At 58.1% G+C, this 23,772-nt stretch overlaps 3 protein-coding genes across 14 annotated transcripts in view; 2 read left to right on the plus strand and 1 right to left on the minus strand.

Moving 5' to 3' along the window:
- The window catches only part of CFAP61 (cilia and flagella associated protein 61), a 133,896-nt gene that overhangs the window by 102,018 nt on the left and 8,106 nt on the right, over positions 1-23,772 (plus strand). Inside the window, exons 25-28 of one of the 5 annotated variants that reach the window (XM_087774672.1) lie at positions 3,309-3,399; positions 5,875-6,046; positions 12,381-12,467; positions 13,952-14,092. In XM_087774672.1, the coding sequence (XP_087630798.1) occupies positions 3,309-3,399; positions 5,875-6,046; positions 12,381-12,467; positions 13,952-13,971 (370 nt within the window). In that variant the 3' untranslated portion in view covers positions 13,972-14,092. Of the gene's footprint in view, positions 1-3,308; positions 3,400-3,924; positions 4,290-5,874; positions 6,047-12,380; positions 12,468-13,951; positions 14,239-23,772 lie in introns of those variants that run through there. The other 4 variants (XM_087774673.1, XM_087774674.1, XM_087774676.1 and 1 more) reach the window with 4 other exon arrangements.
- INSM1 (INSM transcriptional repressor 1) lies at positions 7,400-9,595 on the plus strand. Its single transcript, XM_087774681.1, has one exon. The coding sequence runs from the start codon at positions 7,482-7,484 to the stop codon at positions 8,811-8,813; it is 1,332 nt and encodes a 443-aa protein (XP_087630807.1). The 5' UTR covers positions 7,400-7,481; the 3' UTR covers positions 8,814-9,595.
- RALGAPA2 (Ral GTPase activating protein catalytic subunit alpha 2) overlaps positions 16,248-23,772 on the minus strand; it is a 139,304-nt gene continuing 131,779 nt past the window's right edge. For 3 of the 8 annotated variants that reach the window (XM_087774669.1, XM_087774670.1, XM_087774671.1), the window contains one exon: positions 16,250-20,680. In XM_087774669.1, coding sequence (XP_087630795.1) covers positions 20,526-20,680 — 155 coding nt within the window. In that variant the 3' untranslated portion in view covers positions 16,250-20,525. Of the gene's footprint in view, positions 20,681-23,772 lie in introns of all 8 variants that reach the window. The other 5 variants (XM_087774665.1, XM_087774664.1, XM_087774668.1 and 2 more) reach the window with 3 other exon arrangements.

Genomic DNA, 23,772 nt, shown 5'->3' on the forward strand with positions numbered 1-23,772 from the left:
TTTATAAAAACTTCAATTATTGATTTTTTTTAACTTTATACCTTGCTTTTTGTTTTGTTGTTGTACGAACCGAGTGCGTTATTCTGAAGGTTTTTTGTTGCATTTTTAAGATTTTCTGGCTTTAACGTCTTGCTGTCAGTGGCACCTCTCGTGCCGTCAGACCTGACCCGGACGGCAGAACCGCTGCCAGACGGCAGCATCGCGTCCTCGCTGCCTCTGCTTTGGAGCGCCAGGACGCACCGCAGACGGACGGCAGCTTCAGAACCAGCTTTCGCAGGGGCAGAAGCCTCGTCCTGCGAAAGTGGTGTGTAGTTGCAAATGAAACGGAGAACAAATACAGATGGCTCTCAGATGGAAAGCCGTGCGCACGCGCGCTCCATTTTTGCTCGCTGGCAGTGGCCAACGTTGTCCATTTTATTTAATGCTGTACCTCTTGGAAAGGGAGAGATTCCCTGTCTTTTGTACAGGACGCCACTAAATATTTTCCTCCTTCTTCCCTTTCATCTAACGTAGGCTACGCACCACAAATGAGGCAGAAGAGACTTTAAATATTGTTTGTCAATGAAAGGCGAGACCAGCTTCCTAGCAACAAAAAGGGTGTCGCTTATTGTCTTCCAAAGGAGACGGTTTCATCCCCTCTCGTTACAAATGCCTTCCCATGATAGCTTCTGCCGATATAAAAGTCTGCCAGCAGGGGATCCCCGTTAGGAAGTGACCAAGTTTGAAAACCCGTTATGCTCCTGGCAAACCTTGTCATCGTGTACATATTTAGCCTGATCGCTCTGGCAGGTTATGAAAGACTAAGTGGTGCAAACACATGTGGCAGATGCCGCTCTCGGGATAGCTGAGGAGCCTTTGAGCCTCTGTTGGTAGCATGCCAGCTTCATCTTGTATACTGAAGAGCATTATACTTTCAAGCCTTCTACAGCTTGCCCTGAGGGACCGCTGCTGAAGTGGTAATAAAATTCAGAATGAGCCTCAGAAAGTCAACTTGTTGGTTTGGCTTCAAATGCTTCTTTTCCATTATTGAACTTCCCTTCGGCAGCCATATGTAGATCTGCTTTCTCAAAAACACCGGGTGCCCCTTTAGGAAGGTGATTTGAACTGAAAAGGTAAAGAGAGAAAAAGGCAGAGCCGGCAAAGAAAGTGAATTGTTTCTGTGAAGCGTACCTTTAAATTGCCTCTGGTGGTTACATCTCTTCAGGTGAAGGGAAGTAAAGGGAATCCGGGAGCACGTGTTGTTTACTGGTAGCTCCTCTTGGCAGCCTAGCTAGAAAATACAGACAAGACAGTCTTCGTTTCCCAAAAAAGGGCATTTTATTTGCATTAAATACTGCAAACTGGGTGACACATGTCAGGTTTTGAGCTCCAACTCTGTGAATACTGACAGGAACAGTTAGAAACGCAGTTATGGACTGAGCTGGTAACAGCAGCAGTAATAGGTAGTATCCCTGAAACATTTTATACGCATCGTTTAATGCAACATCTCGGTCAGGTAGGTGAACAACTTAACCAAGGTAAGACACTTGGAAGAGGTGCCTCAATCAAGAGATGAAATCACCTTATCAGGGTTAGAATTAAAATTAAGATGCCAGCTTGAAAACAAAATGCTTGGCCAGCGGAAGATGGCTTTTCGCAGGGCATATCAGTAAAAATAGTCTTTAATTACCCTAATGTATTCTTGTGTAACACCCCCTTTTCCCTGCTCTGCTATCTAGTATCAAGGTTGAGTTAAAGGTTTGTGTTGGGTGGGGTTTTTCTTCTGAAATTGAAGGGGTTTTAAATATTGGGGGAATAGCCTGTTCTTCTCTAGCTCTCTGCCTACAGCATAGGTATATAATTACTTAAGTAAGGATACTTAAAGCTCAGACCATCTTTTCTAATGTTTCGTATCCGAATGAATAGGTAGTGCCAGTCGCGGTAAAGTGCTACCAGAGACTCCCAGGCTGGGCAGCACTTACCATAGCAAGAACACGGTATTTGTGATAGTGTCGATAAATATTTATACTGTGAAAACATCTATCGGAGAGAGCCCCGCTGTGCTGGGCACTGTGCACATCCAGGAGAGGCAGCCCCAGCCAGCCTGCGATACAAAGAGAAACACAGAGGAAGGGGCACGGTGGGAAGGGGAAGAGAGCTTAGGGTGGGATGAGCGTGTAAAAAACCCAGCAACGTTCTGCCAGGTGCGCAAAGTGTCATTAATTGTGCAGGGCGTCGGTGAGAGCTGAGGTTCCAAGAGTGGGAGGGGGGAAATCCTGCCATTTGATGTTCACCAAAAAAAAAAATCTTCTGCAAAACAGAAACTGCACATTAGTTTTCTGTAGGCAGCTAGGTCAGAATTATTAAACTTGTGTAGCGCCTTTTAGGTTGCTTTACCCAGATGTTCATTTAAAGACGATGCAACTGAGCCGAGCAACAGCGTACGCGTACTGCTGACGGCAGCGCCGAGCGTGCTGCTGCCGTTGCAAAGCCGAGAACGCTGGTCGCAGCCAGGCAAACGCACTCGTCTTAAAACTTCCCGGGCGACCCTGCTGACATCTGTTCAGTCATTACTGGGATGGAGGCGGTGCACCTCCTGGCTCCGGTTCGCGTTAACGAGAATTACACGCAGAGCATCTCACTGAAGCTGTAAAAATTATTTTTCCTTGTAGAGAAGAGAAAAATAAATCACAGCTTCGTTATCTAGCTGCCTCCAGTTATATTTACAGCCTTGAGGTTCTCCATCGAGTCGTGTCCTCTCCATCCTTTTACTCCTTTTTCACAGAAGAATGCTGTCACTGAAAGAAAAAGTTACAAGAGCTTCCTCCTAGAATAGGTTCAATTTAGCCTCGGCGTACTAGTGCAAAGAACATATTGCAACGCGGTGGTGGCCTGTTTTTCTGGCCTTTATTAATCCAGAAACCTTAATGATGAACAACATTTGTGTCATTGTCTACACAAATTTAATTTGTTTATGCAGCAGTTCAGTTAATCCTGCAATCTGCTTTTCTCAAATGAGGACAGATAATGGAGACACCGTTCTTTACAGGTCTTCAGGCTTTTAAATTCTGATAAAATCAGGATTCTTCACTGGGTCTTGCCACAGCTCTGAATTAAGCCACTTTAAATGTAATTACTGAAGCTGGCTGTACATCAGGAACATCCATTAAAAGAATTGATTGACCATGCTGTTACGGGAGGCATTTTATGAACAAACGATCGTGATGGGTCCAGAACTGTAATTTATAAAGGCAAAAAAGCAGGTAAATACTTTATTAGTGGTTAATGAGAGGTTCACAAGATAACTAAATTTCTTCTTTTTTAACCAGCTACTTCAGGGAACCTTGGTCCATGGCCATCTATCACGATCGGTTTATTGATCTCAAGAAGGAGCTGCGCCAAATCCTGATGTCGGAACAGGTAAGAAAAATGACTGGCGAGCGCATTTTATTATTTAGGTAATTTGTTAGTGTTGTTCACTTTGGTTTCTTCTCCCATCTTTCTCTTAAAGCCTTGCGTTTCTGTTTAGCTATTTCCTCTGGGAGACCTGAGCAGATCCTATACCTCACAGCGGGGGTTCACCAAGTTCAGCAGTGTTCAGCTTTGTTACAGAGGCGTATTTTCAAATTTGCCAGTAGCGCTTCTGGTTGCTTTCTTTTCCTTCACAGCGTTTTTGCATTATACGTGCAGTTCAGTACAGCTGCCCAGCAGAGTCTGGAGGCTTATTTTGTTCAGTTATCCCCTTTTTTTGTTAGTTTCCTAATACGAATACGCTACAGGCCATCCTAAACCTTCTCAGCTGAGCCTATGAGAAGTAGATTTTTCAACATCTACCCACAGAGAATGGCTTTTGTAGCCAAAAAGGGAAAGCAACTGGCTTTTTCTGTGATAAGTGGATTTCCTGAGTAAGGATGAAATTAAAATGTTTGCTAATGCTGCGTACAGCTTTGGCCTCGGTACCGTAGACGGAGGTAGCAAGTCTCAGCAGCCTGTAACTTTTGCCTGCTCAAAATCCAAAGCCCGCTGCACTCCGCGACAAGAACTGCTAACTGCAGATTTCCGACGACCCCGAGAACTGCCTCCCCCGCTCCCTGGTGCATTTCTGGCTGACCTCAAACATAATGTGCAGCCTGGATCTCGGTACTCCCAGCCCGCTGCTGGGGACCCATCTACCCTGCCTCTCCTCGTGCTGCTTTTGCTTTTGTTCAAGGCAAGGGAAGCCCGTGCGACGGCAGTAGTGTTTAAGTACTCGCTCACAGAGTTTTTAACGGTGCAGGAAACAAACAGAATCAACTGTACGTGGAGGCAGGGGGACAAAAGGAAGGGACATCGCGTAGAGGGTAGCCCCCCCGCTCCCGTGGCCCAAACCGGCGTGCTGTCGCCTGGCACAGCTGTGGCCACGCGCGCTCGGCCCCTGCCCCCCCCCCCGAAGGGCTCGATGCAGTTTGCCTCCCATCGTCACGATACAGAAAGTGCCTGCGTGCAGTTTGGTTCAGATTCTCTTGGAAGACGTCTAGAAAAGAACACAAAATGAAATTCTGTGCAGAATGGGAGGCCTGAGGGGAAGTGTTTTTCTTGCCATCATTCACCCACGTTTCGCATGCTGCAAGTGTGAACCACTTGGGAGAAAGGGGAATCGGTGTCCTACAAATTGAAGACTCGCTTGCCTTACCCTTTTCTTGTTGCGGTAGTCCTGACACACAAAAACAGTCTCGCTGGACGGACTGCAAGCACCTCTATGAGCCAGAACTGCTTACGTGAGCACAGGTGACGGTATCTGCCTCTGAACGCACGTTTCTCTTTACTTTCTGTATTTTTATGTGGATTTTCTTCACGGTGATTTTTAACTATATTGACTAAACGTCACATTTATACGTCTCCCCTGGGTGTTCCTTCTAGACACAGAGCAGGTACCGCGCACTCGCAGGCTGTATCGTCCGTGCCTCGGGACTGCCTGTAGCTGTATATGGAGCAGGAGAGCTGCTGTCTCTGCTTCCATATAGAAGCGTCTTTACTCCTCCTCCTCCAGCTCACTTCAGCACGCAGACAGACTCGTAACGAACTGCGATACACCTTCGAAGGGGGTGTCTAAGAACTGTGAGCGTAAACGCACAGGAGTCAGACATTCCTGGTTACCGTTTCCACAGAAACTGGAAGTCAGTCTTGTGCGTTTAGGGATAATATTCACGGAAACGTGCACTAGCAGTAAGCAATATATGCACAGAAAAGGCAGGTACAGCTGGGACGGGGACTAGGTTTTTAGCCCACGTGTTGAACTTGTCACCCCACCGCCACGCTTGCTGTAGGCACGACTCTTGCGGGGATGCTCTCGCCTGTCGCTGACAGCCCAGCGACGGCGCGGGGAATGTTTACCCTTTCGCAGAATCGCGAACATGTGTTTATTTCAACATGCAGAGCTCCGGCTATGCAAACATGCAGATGGCGGGGCTGGGAGTGCGCACCTACATCAGCTGTTGAAGTGTTACGGCAAGCGGAGGGCACGCGTGCGCCCCGCGAGATGCTCGGTGGGCAGCGAGGCCCGGTGGTGGGCAGCGAGGCCCGGGGCCGGGCGGCAGCTGGGGGTGCGCGGGAGGCCGGCGGGCAGCGGGGCAGACCCGCCGCGGCTCGGCCGCTCCCGGGGTTCTTGCACGCGGGGACGCGGCCCCGGTTGCACGCGGTCGCGGCCCCCGCGGCCCCGCAGGCAGACACGCGCGGCTCGCCCGGGGGTCGGACGGGCGAGCCACGCTAGCCACCGGCCGCGCCGGGCAGGCGGCAGCCCGCGGAGCCGGGCCCTGCCTTCCCGGGGCGGCGGGGGCGCTGCCCCGGAGCCCCGGCCGCGGGTAGCCCCCGGTGCCGGCTCCCCGCCCGCCGGCGGCTGACGGCTCTGCCTTGCAGGTGCCCGCGCCGCCCCCCGCCGCCGAGCCGCCCCCGGAGGACGCCGCGGAGCGGAGCCCCTGCCCGCCGCCGCTGCGGGAGCCCGTCCTGCGCTACCTGCGCCGCCACCGCGCCCACCTGCCCGCGTACGCCCCGGCCAGCGCCCCCGGCGCCGGACCCTCGCCGACGGCAGGTGAGCGGGCAGCGCCGGGCCGCGCCCCGCCGCACCCCTAGGGCCGCGGCGGGGGGGGGGGGGGGGGGGGCGGTGCGCAGCCCCGACGGGGCAAAGCGGGGCTCGGTGCGCAGCTCGGGGCGGGGGGGTTGCGTCTCTCGGTGCGCAGCGCCGGGGCGGGGGGATGGGGGCGGGGAAGCGGCTCTCGGTGTGCAGCCCCGCGGGGGGGCGGTGGCGCGTGCCCGGCGGGCCCGCAGCTGTATGCTAATGCACAGCGGGCCGCCCCGCCCCACGGCACGGCGGTCCCACCGGGCGGGGGGGGACGCGGGGGGAGGCAGCGCGGGCGAGGCCGGCCCCGCGCCCCCCCCCCCCCCCCCCCCCCCGCCCCGCTGAGGGGGGCCCGGGGAGCGGCGCTGCCGGGTGCCCCCCCGCCCCTTTGTGCCGCCCGCCGGCTCGCGCAGCTTTATGCTAATGAGGCGCACAAAGGCGGCGAGCGGGGGGGCCGCGGGGGGGGGGGGCCGCCGCTCGCTCGCGTGCCGCCCGCGTGCCCCGCCGCCCCCCACAACGGGACCGGCTGCGCGCGGAGGGGGGCGGCCCCGCTCCCCTCCCCCGCCGCGCCGCCACCTGCCACGCGCCGGGCTCCCCGCGCGCGCTCCCGCGCGGCGCCGGGGCCGCAGACAAAGGGTTAAGGGGGAGCGGGGCCGCCCGGCGCCCGCCCCGCAGCGCCTGCACCTGCCGGGACCCGCGGCGCCGCGCACCCGGCGGCGGGCACCGGCCCCCCCGAGCGGCGGCGCGGCCGCATCCGCGCCGGGTCGCGGCCGCATCCGCGCCGGGTCCCGCCCGCTCGGAGCGGGCGCGCGGTGGCTTTCGCGGGGAGCGGGGCTGTCCGCGCCCCTCAGCCGCTGCGCCCTGCACCGAGCGCCTCGCGTTTCCGACGGCGCCTCGCGTTTCCGACGGAGCCCCGCGGGCCGTTCCGCGGCCGTGCCGGCCCGGGCGGCGGGAGGCGCGGCCGCTCGGCGTAACAGGTGACGGCCGGGCCGGGGGGCTGCGGCGGCCCTGGGCAGCGCGGGGCCGCGCCGTGCCGCGCCGTGCCGGACCCGCCGTGCAGCGCCTGGCGCCGAGGCGGACAGAGGCCCGGCCCCCCCCCCCCCCCCGCCGCTCCGCCGGCGGCCGCGGGGCGGCACACAAAGGCCCGCGCGTGCCGCGCCGGGCGGCGCGGGGCGCGGGGCGTGCGGGGGCGGGGCCGGGCGCGTGCCGCCGCGGGGGCCGCGCGGGCGGGGGCTCAGGTGCGCCCGCCCCGCCCGCCGCCGCCGCCCGCCGCCGCCGCTGATTGGCCCGCGCCGCCGCCGCCGGCCCGAACAATGGCCCCGGTCCGCTTAAAGGCGGCGGCGGCCGCGCCGCGGGCAGAGCCGGCAGCCTGGGCCGCGGCCGCCGCCGGCGCGGAGGCGGCGCGAAGATGCCGCGGGGCTTCCTGGTGAAGCGCAGCCGGCGGCCCGCCCCCGTCTCCTACCGGGCGCGCTGCTGCCGAGAGGCCGCCGGCGCCGGCCCGCCGCTCCCCGCCGCCGCCGCCGCCCCGCCGCCGCCCCCGCCGCGGGACTCGCCGCCGCCGGTGCCCTTCGGGACGCCCGATGCCGCCGTGCAGGCGCTGTACAGCCCGACGCGGCCCGTCAGCAGGGACAAGTACCTGGAGCGCGGCTTCAGCCTGGGCTCGCCCGTCTCGGCCGAGTCCTTCCCCGCCCCGGCCGTGCCCGCCACCATGGACCCGCTCCTCTTCGCCCCGGCCGAGCTCAAGCTCTGGGCCGCCGCCGGCCCCGCCGAGCCGCCCGCCGCCGGCCCCGGCCCCGGCGGAGCCCCCGCGCCGCCCGCCCCGGCCGCGCCGCCCGCCGCCGGCCGCCCGCCGCCCGCCAAGCGCCCGCCGGGCGGCGCCGAGCCCGGGCGGCAGAAGGCCCCGTCGGGCAAGAAGGCGAAGGCGATCCGTAAGCTGACCTTCGAGGACGAGGTGACCACGTCGCCCGTGCTGGGGCTGCGCATCAAGGAGGGCCCGGTGGAGGCGCCGGCCAAGGCGCGGGGCGGCTGCGCCCGGCCGCTGGGCGAGTTCATCTGCCAGCTCTGCAAGGAGGAGTACGGGGACCCCTTCGCGCTGGCGCAGCACCGCTGCTCCCGCATCGTGCGGGTGGAGTACCGCTGCCCCGAGTGCGACAAGGTCTTCTCCTGCCCCGCCAACCTCGCCTCCCACCGCCGCTGGCACAAGCCGCGCCCGCCCGCCGCCAAGGGCGGCCCCGAGGCGGGCAGGGCGCCGGCGGAGGAGCCGCCGAAGGAGGCGGGCGGCGGCGGCGGCAGCGGCAGCGAGCGGGACACGCCGAGCCCCGGCGGCGGCTCGGAGGCGGGCTCCGAGGAGGGGCTCTTCGAGTGCCCCCGCTGCGCCAAGCGGTTCCGCCGGCAGGCCTACCTGCGCAAGCACCTGCTGGCCCACCCGCCCCCCGCCCCGGCCCCGCCGCCGCCCCCGGGGCCCGGCCCCGCCGCGGCCCCGGAGCCCGCCGCCGAGGAGCCGCCCGCCCCGCCGCCCGCCGAGTGCCGCCTCTGCCCCGTCTGCGGGGAGACCTTCCCCAGCAAGAGCAGCCAGGAGCGGCACCTCCGCCTGCTGCACGCCGCCCAGGTCTTCCCCTGCAAGTACTGCCCGGCCACCTTCTACAGCTCGCCCGGCCTCACCCGGCACATCAACAAGTGCCACCCCTCGGAGAACCGGCAGGTCATCCTGCTGCAGGTGCCGCTGCGCCCCGCCTGCTAGAGCCGCCGGGCCGGGCCGGGCCGGGCCGGGCCGTGCCTTCCCCTCCCGGGCCGGGGGCGTCCCGCCGGCTGCGCCTCGGGCTCGCCCCACCCTTAGCTTTAATACGGCTTGCGAACTGCTGGAATCTGGCTTTACACTCACCTTCCCGGCGCCTCCCTCTCGCCGCCTTTTCTTTTTGTTTTGGGGTTTTTTTTTTGGTTTTTCGTTCGTTCGTTTCGGTTTTTATAAATGTGAACAGATCAAACCGCTTGAGGAGAAGTGAGAAGTTCCTTTAGTATAGCCACAAATGCCTTGACTCTGCTGTTGATGGTCTCCAGAAAATGCTGTAGAAACTGCCTTAACTGTGACATGCCAACTTTCTGTTCTCGTCCGTTTCGCCCTTACTAAGGTAGCTCCTGAGTTGACTATCTGTATATGTTGGTTTGCATAATTATGTTATTTATTCGTTATTTATTTATATTAATTATGAAGATCGATATTATTTGATCGCAGATATTCTAATGCGCTTTTTTTGTCTCCCCCGCCTGCCATTTCACTGTGCGTTTTAGAAGATCTTTTTTTTTTCTAAAGGGATCTGCTAAAAAGGTTTTAACTTTTATACCTAGAATAACACACGACCTTAACCATTTTATCCTGTGCAACTGACAGCTCTTACTTTTAGATGCAATCTCTTTTTCTACACACATTATTTTCTTAACTGTTAGCTATTTATAGAGTGCTTCGATAGAACTGTTTCAACTGTATAATTATTTACTATTCAAATAAAATATTTTCAAATTCAAGCGTGCCCCTGCTGCCTCCTGCTTCTCCCTGCCGGGCTGGCCCTGGGGGCTCGGGGGAGCGCGGGGCCGGGCTGCGGGCTGCAGGCTGCAGCTGGCAGGGCGCCCCGCACCTTTTGATGAGATTAATTAAAAAGGAATTAAGGGGGGGAGAAGAGCAGGGTGCGGTGTGCCCGGTGCCGGGGGAAGGGCGCCCTGCTGCGCGCCGGGGCCGCTGCCCCGAGCGTCACCAGGCACCGGCGTCCCTGTGCTCTGCCTCTGGCTGTCGGGGAGCCCTGGAGGAGCTCCCAGGGCCCTTCCCCGGCAGCGTTGCAGGGAGAGCACGGGGAGGGGGCACCTTTGAAGGAGAAGGGAAAGCAGAGAAATCCTTGCCGGGAGCGGACGTGCTCTTTGCTTGGGTGCCTTTCCCTTCTGCTCGGCGCTCTGGGGTGGGGGTTCAGGGGCTCTCTGGAAAAGCTGCATCCTGCTTCCGCTGTGAGCTGCGGAGGCTGCTTGCAAGGAAGGCTGAGCTCTTCCGTGCCTGCCGTCAAGGCTAGAGCCTGATCCTGCCTGGCCTCACTCTGCCCTGGGGTGGGATTTCTGCAGCAGCCTTCAATAACGACAGGTTTTTGGCAAACGAGGCGTGCTAGGGCTCCCCTCCGCAACAGGGGCAGGCACCAATGCGTGAAACACCTCCCAGGGCTGGGGCAGGGGCAGGAGAAGGCGCCAAGCGCCCCGGTTCCCCCGCGAGGGGAGAGGCGGCTGCGTCCCGTCGCCCGCAGCGGGGCTCTGCGCCGGGCGTGCCTGGTCCTGGGCGCCTTTCGGGGAGCAGCGGTTTGGGGTCGTCAGCCCTGGCGGGGCTCGTGTTTCTACGTGGGAATTGCATGGGTTTGGCTAAAAAGTAAGTTTCTTAATTTTTTTAGCAAGAATTGTTACAGTGTCAGCGTAAGTAGGGAAGCTGTATGCTGGGTCAGTGAAGCCCCTCTCACAGGTGTCGCAGCACAGCCACAGCATCTCTCCCTTCGCCAGCAGGAGAAGCCGCGGAGCCAGCCCCGTGGCACGCAGGTCTGAGCGGCAGCAGAGCCAGCCCCGTGGCACGCAGGTCTGCGCGGCAGCAGAGCCAGCCCCGTGGCACGCAGGTCTGCGCGGCCGCCCCGAATGCAAACACCTCGTCACCTGCTGGTGCCTTAGGGGCCGAGGCTGGGCTGAGGGGTCTCGGCTCCGGTGTTTTGATGCACTCCAGCTCAGGGACGATAACGCCTTTGAGGCTTTTGCTGGCTGGAGGTTTCCAACCTGTTCCTGCCGCGTTTGCTCACCTAAAGGCTCTTGTCTGAGGGGCGGCAAAGGAAAGGTGGGTGACCTGGAGCTTCCTACAGGGAAGCTTCCCAGGACATGTCTGGGTGTTTTTTGGTGTAGCAAAGCTTCTAGAGAAAGAAAATCTTTCTAGAGAAAGATTGTTGTTGCTGTTGTTGTTCAGTCAGACTAAAAAGCAGCAAAGCTAGTACGCTCCTGCTGCCTTGATTCCTAGGAAACCAACTTCGTTACACCGGGACTGACTTCAGGTCTAGGCGAAGCTGTGGTTTTAGCTGTAAATTGATACACTGAGAAAGAGAACGTGGCCCCGACAGCCTCAGAGATACAGGCAGCAAAACATGCTTGGCCAGAAGGGCGGTTTTGCCTTTCCCGGCTTCCCTGGCCTTGGAAAGCCCCAGGTCCTGGGCTGTCACAGCCCGGTGTGCCGCAGCCGTCCGTGGGCCGGGCTCCCCGCTCACCCAAAGCGGGAGCTCCCCGAGGGAGTTTGCCAGCGCGTGGGGCGGCCCTCTCGGCTGCCCACCCTGCCGCCGGCCGGACGCCCAGCGCGTCCTTCGGAGAGGCCCAGAGGCTCCATCCGCATCTTCACAGCGGTGCCCCAGCTGAAATCTTTGCTCCGAGCCTGCGGCACTGACAGGCTGCAAAACAACAGCTTCCTATTGGTATCGATTTCCCAACAATCACGTAAATTCGTGCCTGGTGCGGTGGGAGCCAGGTGAAACCTGTTGGGGTCAGAAGAATTGCCCAGGTTTGTAGGGAACCATCGGGGTAGCCATCAGCACCCTCAGGTCTGCATCTTCTGCTGACAGGAGCATACCCTGCAGTGGAAAGTGTGGCTAGTGAGGCTCGTATTTTGGGGAGGAGGAAGGAGAGGTGAAACTGGAGAACTTTGTCAACTGGGCTCTGTTCACAAACACCCTGTAAAAGCGGGGAAGTGCTTTTGGTGTCGCTGGGCCACAGCAGCCTCGGCAGAGCGAGCTGGTGGCCCGTTGGGCCGGCACCCCTCCTTTCCTGGGCTGCACCGCTGCCGAGCGCTGGGGCGTCGCTGTGAGCGTGAGGCACCAGCTGCCCGAGGGGTGCTGCGGGGAGCGACCGCATCGCCTCTTTGTGACTCGAGACTCTGGCGGTGAGGGGCATCGCCTCCTTCGGGCAATATTTCGGGGAGGGATCGTCCCCACCCCTCACCAACTTGCCCCGGCACGGAGCTGCTCCTCCCCTGCGCTGTCCCACTGCCTGGGCCCCTGCCCGGCTCCCCGCCTCCGTGTCCCTGGGACCCTCAAGCCCGCTTTTAGCTTAGTGGACACGCCGAGAGCTGAGCGGCGCAGCTGAACCCGGGGCTTGACCAGCGCCATGCGCAGCAGCTCCTGGGAATGCAGGTGTTGCCTTTTCGGTGCCATGTTCTCGCCATCCGGCAGCGCGGGCCGGCCAGCACTGTGCAAACAAAGCCTCCTGCTGTCAGCTAACAAATCAATTTGCTGATGACTCTCCGTGCATCCAGCAGGAACAGGTTCGGGCACCTCGGAAAATGCTGATCCGACCCCAAATGTGACGCGATTTCCCGTTCTTGGAGGCAGCTGGCGCACAGGTACGGAGGTCGCTTGCTCTCTGTGCACGTGGGCTGGGGTGTTTGCCCGGTTCGCAAACCGCTGGAGCCTTCCTCCTCTCCAAGCGCACAAAGAGCTGAACACATGGTCTGAAACGGATTGTGTGCAAACTGAAAGGAACCAGGGACATTAATTACAGGAACCTTCAGGGTCCTGAAAAACGCAGCTCGAACACCGGCACGGAACCCTGGGCGCGGAGCTGGCGCGGAGCTGGGAAGAGCATTTCCTGGCAGCGGCCTCAGCGCCGCCGCTAGCAGAGGAGCGGTCTCTGTGGTGCCGCTTCTCGCCTGTTGTTTTTTAGCAGTTTTGGTATCAGCAACGCAGTCACTCGCAGCCGTCAGTGCAGGCGGTGCATCCGTCGGCTGCCTCGCTCGGAGGGCTCGCGGGGAAACACAGCTGGGCACAGCCGAAGGTTTTGGGGGCCGGCGGTGCGGCTCTGCGGCAGGAGGCTGCCTGGCCTCACCCAGCGTCTTCTGGGGTGGCTCTGGGCTGGGAGGGGATGTCCAGGCGCCAGGGCGAGCCCCGAAAGGGGCCTGGGACAGGGCTTGGCTTTGGATTTCAGCCCTCTTCCCCGCGCAAACCCGTGTAAAACCCGCGTTGCTTCTGAATGAGGTGGCAGCGGGGAAAACCGCTCATGGAGCCGCAGGCGTTCCTGCCCGTCTGTCCCAGCAGGGCATGGGGTGACGCAGGGTGCCGTGGGGTGATGCTGGGTGCCACGGGGTGCCGTGGGGTGATGCTGGATGCCGTGGGGTGATGCTGAGTGCCGTGGGGTGATGCTGGGTGCTGCGGGGTGCCGTGGGGTGATGCTGGATGCCGTGGGGTGATGCTGGGTGCCGTGGGGTGCCGTGGGGTGCCGTGGGGTGATGCTGAGTGCCATGGGGTGATGCTGGGTGCCGTGGGGTGCTGCTGGATGCCGTGGGGTGATGCTGAGTGCCGTGGGGTGATGCTGGGTGCCGCGGGGTAGCGGTTCTGATGCGCCTCCTGTCTTGTCGCCCACCTACAAGGGTGCTGGGTCCCGGCGGCGTTTTGGGCCAGCGGGGCTACTGCTGCTGCGTGGTTCAGGAGTCACCTGGGGCACCCAGCGTCTCCCCTCGGCGAAGGACCAGGGTGCTCAGGCTGCCTGCGTTTTGCACATTGCATTCAAACATCTCAAATCCTTCCATGCAGATAAAAAGCCTCATTACGGCTCTAAATGGTTTTAATTAAATTTAGTTTACAATCCGTGTAACAAAGGTCTGCCTCGTGGAAACATTTGATATGTTAATCAGAAAGATGGACACGGCCTTCCGTTTCGCAGGGCTGGCCTGCAGATGCAGGCCCCAGGGCAGGGCACCGGCAGGCTTTTTTTTTAAAAATAGTCTTATTTCATCTAAGCGCGGGACTGAGAAGATACGTAGCATCTAGCGAAGGCACAGACACCCCGGTAATATTCTGACCCAGCTTCTGATTTTGCCGTTGCCATCAGCACAGGCAGGGAGAGACTGACGTCGGGCAGCGACGCGGCCGCGGCAGGCGGTGGCACGGCGGGGCGACGTCGCCGGCACGGGGAGAGGCGGCTCTGCAGCGGCAAGGGCAGCCAGCACGGCGACACTTCTCGGAGTGCATCCTCCCGTTACGGTAACTCGGACGTTGTTTTTAACAGCCGTCTGCCGGCTCGAGTTGAATCACCTGTTAGTTTTGGAAAAGAATCACTATTTTTAAGTACTAATAAACCCCCCTTGCAGCTCGGAAGCCGAGGGAGCACGAAGCCCGGCCGGCTCCCCGCCTTGTGTCCTGCGCCCCGCATGCCTCGCCCGTGGCCTGGCGACCGTGGCCGTTTTAGACACCCCGAATTTCTTAACCCTTTTCGCACGTGAGGGGGAAGCTGGCTTAGAGCAAGCGATGTAGAGCAGAGCCAAGGCTCTGCCTGCGCCGCAGCGGGCCCCCGGGATGGCTGCGGGCCGGCTGCGGGCCGGCGGGGGCGAGGGGCGCAGAGCGGCCGTGGTGCCCAGCAGGGTGAGGGCCCAGGCCCCGCTTCCTTTGCTGGCTGGCGGCCGGCGGGGGAAGGCGCTGCCCCACCGGAGGGAACACCCGCCGCCCGCATGGCGCGGCCACCGAGGCTGCGACCTGGCAAACTCCGTCTGAATTACGCGCGCACACGCGCGCACGAGAAATACGGAATTTATTATGCCTAATGGAGTATAATGCTACATAAAATAAATACAAGCATTGTATTCCTTTTATCCATATCAGTATGCTTCCTAGTATGCAGTACAGTGTCTAATATATTACACGTAATATATCATATCGGTGTATATTGTATTATAAATATATGATATTATATAGTATGTATATTATAAATTCTATGGCGCCTACTATATAATGCATATTAGAATACATTCTATACAGTACATAATATTGTATATGCGTTACATAGCATTCTAATTACATTATCAATATTTAGATAATGCAATAATATTGTCTTACAGAATTTTTTATTTGCTTTGTATATGATGGAGTGCGTTATGTAATGCGCCGCTGTGTACGTACGTGTATGCATAGCTATATAGGTATACGTACAGGTGCCCAGATGTACGCACACATAACGTTATACATACGTGTTATACCTACATGTTATGCGTAATCTATCTATAGTATTACATACCGTATTGCACGTAGCGCACTGAGTATTCTGTGATGCGCATTACATATGCGTTATGCACTGCAGCGTAGTACCATGGCTTACGCAGACATTATGTGATCTGGTATGCGTATTATTCATACGTTGCTGAGATGATTTATGTAACTGGAATTTTTCTTCTATAAATTTTTTAATAAAAGTATACTGCATATATATTATGGAGACAATATTATAGTTCATACAATAATGTTATAATTTATATAGTAATGCGTACATGTATCTAAAGTATGTACTAGGTATGTGTGCATACGTGTATATACATCTATAATGTGTATGTCACATACAGTATATCCATAACCTATAACCCGTGTTTTGATAACATTAATAAATATGTAATTAATGTTATCAAAGGAATATTAACGTTGAATAATATGCAATATATCGTAATATATATTATATACAGTATAATATACTGTGTATTAAGTATATACTAAGTGTACCGTATGATATAATATACTGTATATTATATAAAGTATATCACATTAAATATATTATATAATACACAGATTATAGATCATAGATTATATTATGCTTATTATAATATTATATACCCATCGTTTCGTGTATATTTGCTACATATAATATATACTACATCTAATAAACATATCTAGGTATACATAATATAAAATAGTAGATAGATAGGTATCCTATAACATATAATAAATATAACATAATGTACATAATATATAATGTTTATTTAAGTATATAACATTAATAGCTATAGCGATAAGATAATACATATAAAAAGGTTAAGCATTCATATAGATAAGTATAAATTAATTTTTTAATTATTTTAATTTATTTTATTTTACTTTATGTTTTTAACGTCTGTCTGTCTGCAGGTGTTTCCTGCCTGCTGCCGGCAGCTGGTCCGGTCACTGGCGCTGGGGGTGACTGCAGCCCGCGGCCACGCGCGCGCTTGCCCCCGCTCCACGCCAGGCCGGCCTCTGCCCGCGCGCCCCCCGCGCGCCCCCCGGCCCGCCTGCGCCCACGGCAGCCCTGGCGCACCCACCCGCGGCCGCTCGGGCGCGGGGACCCCGGTGCGGGGTGCGGGCGCGGGGCAGGGTGGGGCTGGGCACCTCCTGGCTGCGCCGCTGCTGAGCGCGGGCCGGAGGGAGCGAGGTGCGAGGGAGGCCTGGCGGGAGCGCCGCCTCTGCCCTGCGCCCGCCGGCTGCCGGGGGTGCACCTGCTTGTGTAAATACCCGTCCCCGGGGCGCGTGGGCGCTCTGCAGCGCCGGTCCCGATGCAAATTAAATGGGACGGGACAATTAAGACCCTGTGAATTCTCCGGCTCCCGACGCAGCCGTGGTGCACCAGCACCGCGCACCCCTCGGCCGCGGCGCCTCCTTTCTCGGTAGGAAAGATGGGGGTTAAGGTGCGGCTGAAGCCCTGGCCAGGTCGGGGCCCGGGGCCGCCCGCGCCAGGCTGGGGCCAGTGGCCAGGCCAGCCCCAGGGCCACCCTCACCCCCGCAACAGGAGCGTGGCCAGCGCTGGGCTGGGACAGGGATCCTCCTCGCGGAAGCTGGGTGGAAGCCGGGTGCCTAACGCCGTTCAGTGTGTCACGTCATTCCTACAAATGGAGAAATTCAGGGCTTTATCTGGAGCCGTTCGGATTAATTCTCCGTCTCTGACTAACGCACCTGAGAGCAACTGCAGCGAGAACTTTGTCGTCTCTTTCCAGCAAAGGAACAGACACGTCCAAGCGTCTTTTCCCACTGCCAGGTAATCCCCTCGCGTTCCCGCTGGCTTGGGGGGGTCATAATGCACAAGCGCCCCTGACAGAGTTACGACTGAGAGCACAGACCCCTTCATTTTCTTAAGTAACGGCTCCACAGAGTAGCAGATCACCATTAGAAACGTGTTGGTTTTACCATTCCCACAAATCGCGCAGCAATAAGGCATTACACGGCTTAGAACGGGGAGCCTCGCCGTCGTGCATTTCTTGCAATGAGTAGTGCGTAAGTAACGTCTTCGGGGCTTCGTAAGGATCTGTGATTGTTACTAGCAAACTGCTGCAAGCCCCCCGCAGCCGCAGCTGCAGCTGCAGCCAATGCCGGGGCGGCCGCCGGGCAGGGGGAGGGTGCCGGGAGCGCTGCTGCGGGAGCGCTCGGCGGAGGGGCCGCTGCTTTGAAAATGCCAAGCAAATGCACGTGCTCTTGCTGCCCAAGTGCTGTAGCGAAGGCTCCGCAGCACGAGCCGCAGAAGCCCCTCCAACAGCAGCGCTGCCGGCATTCAACAGCAAAGGGCTCTTTGTGGCGGGGCACAGGACAACAAACCCACCCCAAAATAAAGCCAAGGGAGGGGAAAGGGGAGCTGGGTCTTGGGCAGCAGGACGGGTGCGTAGCTTGCTGGGACGCGTGGCTGAAACACCTGCAAGCCTCACCCATCTCTCACTGCGTCCCTTCCAGGCGGCCTGCCCCTGGGCAGGGTGAGAAAAGTAAAGAGGCTTTAATAAGAACACAATTCTGCAACTAACTTTTATTCTTTAGAAGAGGTTAAAAAGCCTCTTATTCTGCACTGGAGCTGTTCCTTAGACACAAAAAAGCAATTTGCAGTGGCAGCTTGGCAGAATTCAGCCCAACCAACCCGTCCCTTCCGTCCTTCCAGCCCGCGCCGGCAGCAGCGTGTCGGGGTGCGGCCGTCCCCCAAATTAAGGACACAGGTGGGGGAAGGCGAGGTGAGAATTTGCAGGGTGCCTTCGTTTCAGTCGCAGCGTGGCGTCAACGCTTGAGTTTTGCCAAGGAGAACTTGAGCGTGGAAATGCCGTTGCCGGTGTCGCACCCGGCAGCCGCGTCTGCGGCTGCGCTCCTCGGCGCAGCGGGAAGGCAAAATCCGCGCCGGCGACACCGCGCTACCGCGTCGCGTACACCAGCGCCAACACAAACGTCCCCGCCGCCCCGGCGCAGCCTCCAAAGCCTGCCCCGCCCCGGCACCGGGCGCCGCGGGGACCTGCCTTACCGGGCTCCTTCAGGGGCTCTGTGCGGAGCCGAGATTTACTGAGTTGGTGAGGGGGAAGAGCACAGCTTTGTTAGCCCGTTTGTAGCACAGAACCACAGCTCAGCTTTTACAAATGAATATCTTTCTTTCGGTTTTTGACATCAGGAAAATACTGTTTTCATCGGTGTTTTAATTCTTCCCTGAATGAGAGGCGTATTGCTTAATGCGAAAAGTCTCCTTTTATTCAGAAGAATGCCTTTGAAATTATTTCAGACCGTTTATTGGATAACTGAGAACAAGACAGCCTCGCCTGCCCAGGCCTGAAAACAAAATACATTAACACCCGTTGTATTTTCTCATTTCCTTTACCGACACAGAATCAGTAGAAAGCAGAGCCAAAATGCGAGGCAGAAAATCAAAATGGCAGTCAAAGCCCTTAGCAACGGAGGCTCCTTCCCAGCAGGACGGCTGCCTCGCCCACAGCCGGCGTCCCGGCCGGGGCCCTGCTCCGCGCCAGCAGCTCCGGAGCTGGCAGCGCTTGCAGCCCAGCATCGCGCGCTGGCGGCGTCACGGGGCTGGACGCTGACGCGCAGGCAGGCAGACGCTCACGGCAACACCTACGTAGAAGTGCAAAAATAAAAGTGGTGGCCCAGTGGTGCATTTTGCTTCACCGAAGCCCGAATCTCCTTCGCTTAAACCAAAGCACATGAAGGTCAGCGGGTGCGTTCGCCTGCCAAGTAGCAAACCAAAAAAAAGGGAACAGAAAGCGCCACCGCGCCCAGACCCGAGGCGGGCTGGGAAGGGGCAGGCACCGACCCTCAAAACATCACAAAAATGGAGCGAACACAACATTATTTGCTTTACAGCCGCCTCCTCGCCCACGCGGGCCAGGGAAGGCCCGGCCGAACGGGGTGCCCAGCCCCAGCGCCGGCCGCTGCCGGGTCCCGCGCCACGGCCCGGTGGAGGCTGGCGTGCTGCGGCACGGCGCGGCGCGTCCCGCAGGTCCCGTCACGGCGGGGCAGTGACGGATTTCTGCCTCAGGCCGGCCGGCCAGCCTCGTCCGCACCGAGGGGCTGCAGGGTGCCTCGCAGATGTTTTTAGAATACAGGGGTTTTAGCTATGAAAAGTTACCACCCCAGAAACCTGTGATACACGCAGGCTGCAGTACATCCCCTACTGAAAACACAGGATTTGCTCGCTACACCCAGTGCCGGGGGGCTGCTGCGCGTCCTCAAAAGCCTTCAGATTTATTTTATTCTAGGTAGGGATGCTTCAGGCTGCAGGCTGTTGCCCTGACGTTGTGACAAGGTGAGGTGGTTACCCCAGAGGCCTACCGTCTCGTTATTGAGCCCGTGCCGAGAAGCAGTCGTGGCAAATGTGCAGCATTTGCTCTTCAAAAAGGAATTTGGTTATTTTTATTTTTCTAGTGAGTAGCTCACGCACGCAGCCGTCGCATGCACTATTGCAAGTGACACAGCGGTCCTGAGGCCGGGGCCGGTGCTGAGAAAGAGGCCTTCTGGCTAACATAAACGCAGCGAAGGGAAGGTGAACGGTCGAACCCAGCTGCTGCCACCCCAGCGATCGCACCTCGACCGCAGGCGGGCACCGGTGGGCACTGCGGAGGGGAGCCTGCTCCTCTGCTCTGCGGGGCCCGGCACGCCCCAGCGCGGCCGCAGCATCTTCGGCTTCCAGGTTTTACACGATAGGGAGCGACGTACGACCTTGAACAAGAGACCAGGATTGAACAGCTTTTAATGCAGGTGCTGCCCCTTTGTGAAGCTGGCGGTGCCCCCCGGAATTTCGGTAAAGGACCTCCCTGACGATTACTAATTCCTCGCTACGGGCACACAACCGGCACCGGGTGACCACAGACAACAGCAGGGGAGCGGAGGCTGACCACAGACTGGAAAGCACCTCCATCACTCGCCCACGCTCCAGAGGAGGGGAGCATTTGTTACGTGGCTAATCCTATCAAAACCTCTAGTTTGACAAAATTCCCTAATACCCAGTTAAGTGTTGACCAGAACGGCTAAAAGCAATGCTCTAAAGGTACATTAAATAACTGGCTTCAGGCCTGGCTCGTAGCCTCTTGCTGCCACACCAGTACTTGTGCGCAGGCGCTCGGGGAGAAGCGCGCGCTGCCGTCAGCCCGATGCCGTGCCAGCGGTGAGAGCTCCCGTCGCCTTCCTTCGCTCTGTGACGGAAACGATTGAGGGAAATGCATGATGATAACGCAGGTGGTATCTGATCATCGGCCACGTCTGTCTGAACGCCTGAGAACTGCAAGTTTACAGAGCAAACCCCTTCCCGTCCCCTTCAACACGTGCTCATCCAAAACGGCAAGTTCTACAGGCGCAGTAAATAATTTGTCTGTTGTAAGGTCTCTGGGGTTCCCTCGGCCGGAGTTCTGCTCCGCGGCACCTCAGTTGGACGACTTGCTGAGAGCGCTGGCGGAGCGGCGAAGCTTCCCAGAGACTCTGCTCTTCGAGGCACGCGGCAACGTGGGCGAGGTCTGCTCTGCCAGCTCTATCCCGATGGCGACAGTGAGGTCAGCGCTTGCACTTGTGGGGAGGCAGCCTGCAACACAGAACGGGCAGAGAAGCAGCAAGGTAAGGAAGGAACCTGCCTGTCTTGGCATCAGCGTAACTGCTTGGCAAAATGCAGCCCCTCTCCGCCTCCTCTACCAAATTAATCGTGGCTATCGCTCAGGTGAACGTGACATTTATGGTAGAAATTTGGCCCGGGCAGCTGAGGAACCGCCGTACCGGGCTTTCCTGGAGAAATAAGCAATTTCGCTTTGCCAGCTTCCAGAAAAAGCGCGGAGCGGCCGGGCCGCGAGCAGTGGGCAGTGCCCAGGCAGCGCCGCCCCGGCACGGCCGCGTTGGGCACCGACGCTCCAGCAGCCGCCCGCAGCCCGGCGCTGCGAGGCGCACTCGCGCTCATCCCGCTCGCTCGAAGCTCCCACAAAACCTGCGTAATGGAGCTCAAAAAACGTTTCAAGTGTATGTTATATAAAATTGGGTTTTGCTGTGCGCCACTAAACAGCTCTTCTCTATTTGATCTACTACAAAGAGCTGGAAACAAGTTTCCATAGCGTGAATGCTTTCATGAAACTCTACCTGGCAGGGGTCTTGGCCTCCGATAAAAAAAACAGGAGTCCCAAGTTTTTCTAATTAGTTCCCCTGCTTAGACAGGACAGTAAGCACCCAGCAGCGCGGGTGCGCTCACGGCCACCGCTCACAACTTCATCTGTGGGCTGGGGAACCTGGGTGGCTGTAGCGGTGCCTCCATGCGTTTACGCTTTGTTGTTCAACAACGTTAAGTTACACCTCAATTACTCCCCGCAGGCGATTACGACTAGAAGCCAGGGCTAAACAGGCTGGCTGAATGAGAACAGATGAGGATGCAGCTATTAAGCTACGAAGTAAATGAATAAACTGGGTGGGTGCGCGCGCAAGCCCGGCCTCCCCCGCGCGGCCGCAGCGGTGCTCGGAGGAGCACAAACGCATGCTGCAACCCAGCCCTGCTCTTGCTGCGGGCTCTGCCCCGTCCCAGGGCGCTTCCCGCTGCGAATGTCATTTCACCAGCTCCCCGGGGTACAGTATTTTTAAACCACGTTACAGTTCTCTCTCTAAGTCTCAAGGCAGAGGTGTTTATCAGAGGCGGGATGGAGGAACAGCCTGGCGCCCAGGTGCTTGCGAGCCGGTGGGAGCGTGGAGGAAGGCCCCAAGCCCCCGCCGGAGGTCGGGGCCAGTCTCGGCAGCCGTGTGACCACCTCTGAGCTCCGGACTGACGGCTGTGTCTGGCAGCCCAGACCTATTTCCAGTTCAACAATAAGCTCTGTTTTCAGGCTGCGCCTTTCTTTGCTGTTAGTTTATGCGATCGACCGTTCCAGGGCTATCTGTAAGCTGAAGGCAGTGTTAATTAGCCCGGGTGACTCTCAAAGGGGCAGAGAGGCAGCAAACGCAGGCGGTGCCTCGGCTGCAGCTGCCGGTGGTGGAGCTGCCCGCCGGGCAGCGCCGAGCAGGGCCACCCTCGCTCGGGAGCGGGGCGAGCCGGCCCTCGTGACGCCCGTCGGGAAGCAGGGCGGACGGGCTCCCGCGGGCAGGGTCGCAGCCGCGGGGCTCTGCGGGCAGGGAAGCGCCCGGGCCCCGTCTGCCTTCCGAGGAACAGGACCCAAGCTGACTCGGCGGCATTTGCCACACGTGGCTCGAGTGATTCGGGGTATTTTAAACCTCACGCCCAACACTACGACCTGCCTCACCCCATCACTAGGAACTGCAGCAGCCCCACTCTGCGCTCGCACCGATCCTGTTAACTTCTCAGGAATAACGCTCGGAAACTCCAGGGAGCTTGCTGGGCACGGGCAGCATCGCGTTGTTTCCTCACCACAAGGGTTAAAGGCCGTCCTCGGCTCTCGCTGACGGCGGTGGTGGTCAAGTCAGCTCACGGCCGGGAAGGGCACAATGCTGAGGTCCAGTTGCAGCTGAACCCAAGGAGCCTCTTGCTCCTTTGAAACCCCTCAGCCAGTTTGCAAGCCGGCGTTTGCATTTCAAAGACAACCTTTACTTACCAGATTTGTACTTTGAGACAATTGACTGAAGGGAAAATATCGCATTAAAAAAAGGTGAAAAATGGGACTTAGCGTGTAAAGGCATTTTCTGCGAAAAATGCGGAGCTGTCAGTTTTGGATTAAAAACAAAACCTGCGGTGCTGATGGCAGGGGAGAGAAGCACGGGGGAGGGAAGGGCTGCGAGGGAGGTGCCGTACTTTACATTCCTGCAGTTAAGCAGAATGGCAGATGGTCAAAATAATACAGTTTTCACCAAATGGACAAGCTCAAGCAATATTCATGCAAGCGCCGAACAATGCGTCGCCTGCGCATACGAAAGCAGGGCGGCTGCGGCGGGCGGGGGTGCGGGCGAGGCACCCCGGCTCCTGCAGCACCCGCAGCGCCCGCCCGCCTGGGGAGCCCGACGTTCCTCCAGTCCGAACCCTCTTCTGGCGAGGCCTCAGCCACGCAACCAACCTGAAGCTGCCCCGAAACTGCCTTGATTGATAGGGAGACGGCAGCTGCAGAGTGAGCAAGTAATAACCACAAAAGATAAAGGCTTTCATACAAATATTATAATTCCACTTGCAAGCTGTCTGGCACGAACTCTAATTACTTGGCCGTCTTGCAAGGGGAGCCTGCAACTTTGTTCCAGCGAGGCTCCGCTCGCTCAGCTGTGCGCGGGAGAGAAGCGGGGCTGCGCACACCCGCCGGCTCGTGCCCGGGAAAACCAGCATCGTACTTGTGTCGATGGCAAGATGCTCGTGAGCGTCAGCCCTTTTTGCAGTGATACAGAGGAGGGTTTTTTCCCCCGTCTTGCTGCGCTTGTTTCAGAGGGTGCACAGGGAATGCGAAATTCTAAGTGGTAAAAACCAAGCAGCAGCTCTGCAATGGTGTAGTAAATAAAAAAAATGCTAGTTTGTGACTCACAGGTGGAGCAGCGGAGCGCTCAAAATTTGCAACTCAGCCAAACAAGCGACCTTTGCAAAAAGGGGGAGAAGCCCCACCAACGGCTCCTTCCGGCAAGTCGCGCGGGTTCCGGGGGAGCAGCGCCGCGGGGGTGATGCCACGCAGCTCCCGTGGGCGCTCGCCAGCGGTGGGCCAGGGGTTGCACCCA

Source organism: Nipponia nippon, unplaced genomic scaffold (assembly GCF_047370975.1).
Source record: "Nipponia nippon isolate SJK-2023a ecotype South Korea unplaced genomic scaffold, ASM4737097v1 scaffold_4, whole genome shotgun sequence".
Taxonomy (NCBI): Eukaryota; Metazoa; Chordata; class Aves; order Pelecaniformes; family Threskiornithidae; genus Nipponia; species Nipponia nippon.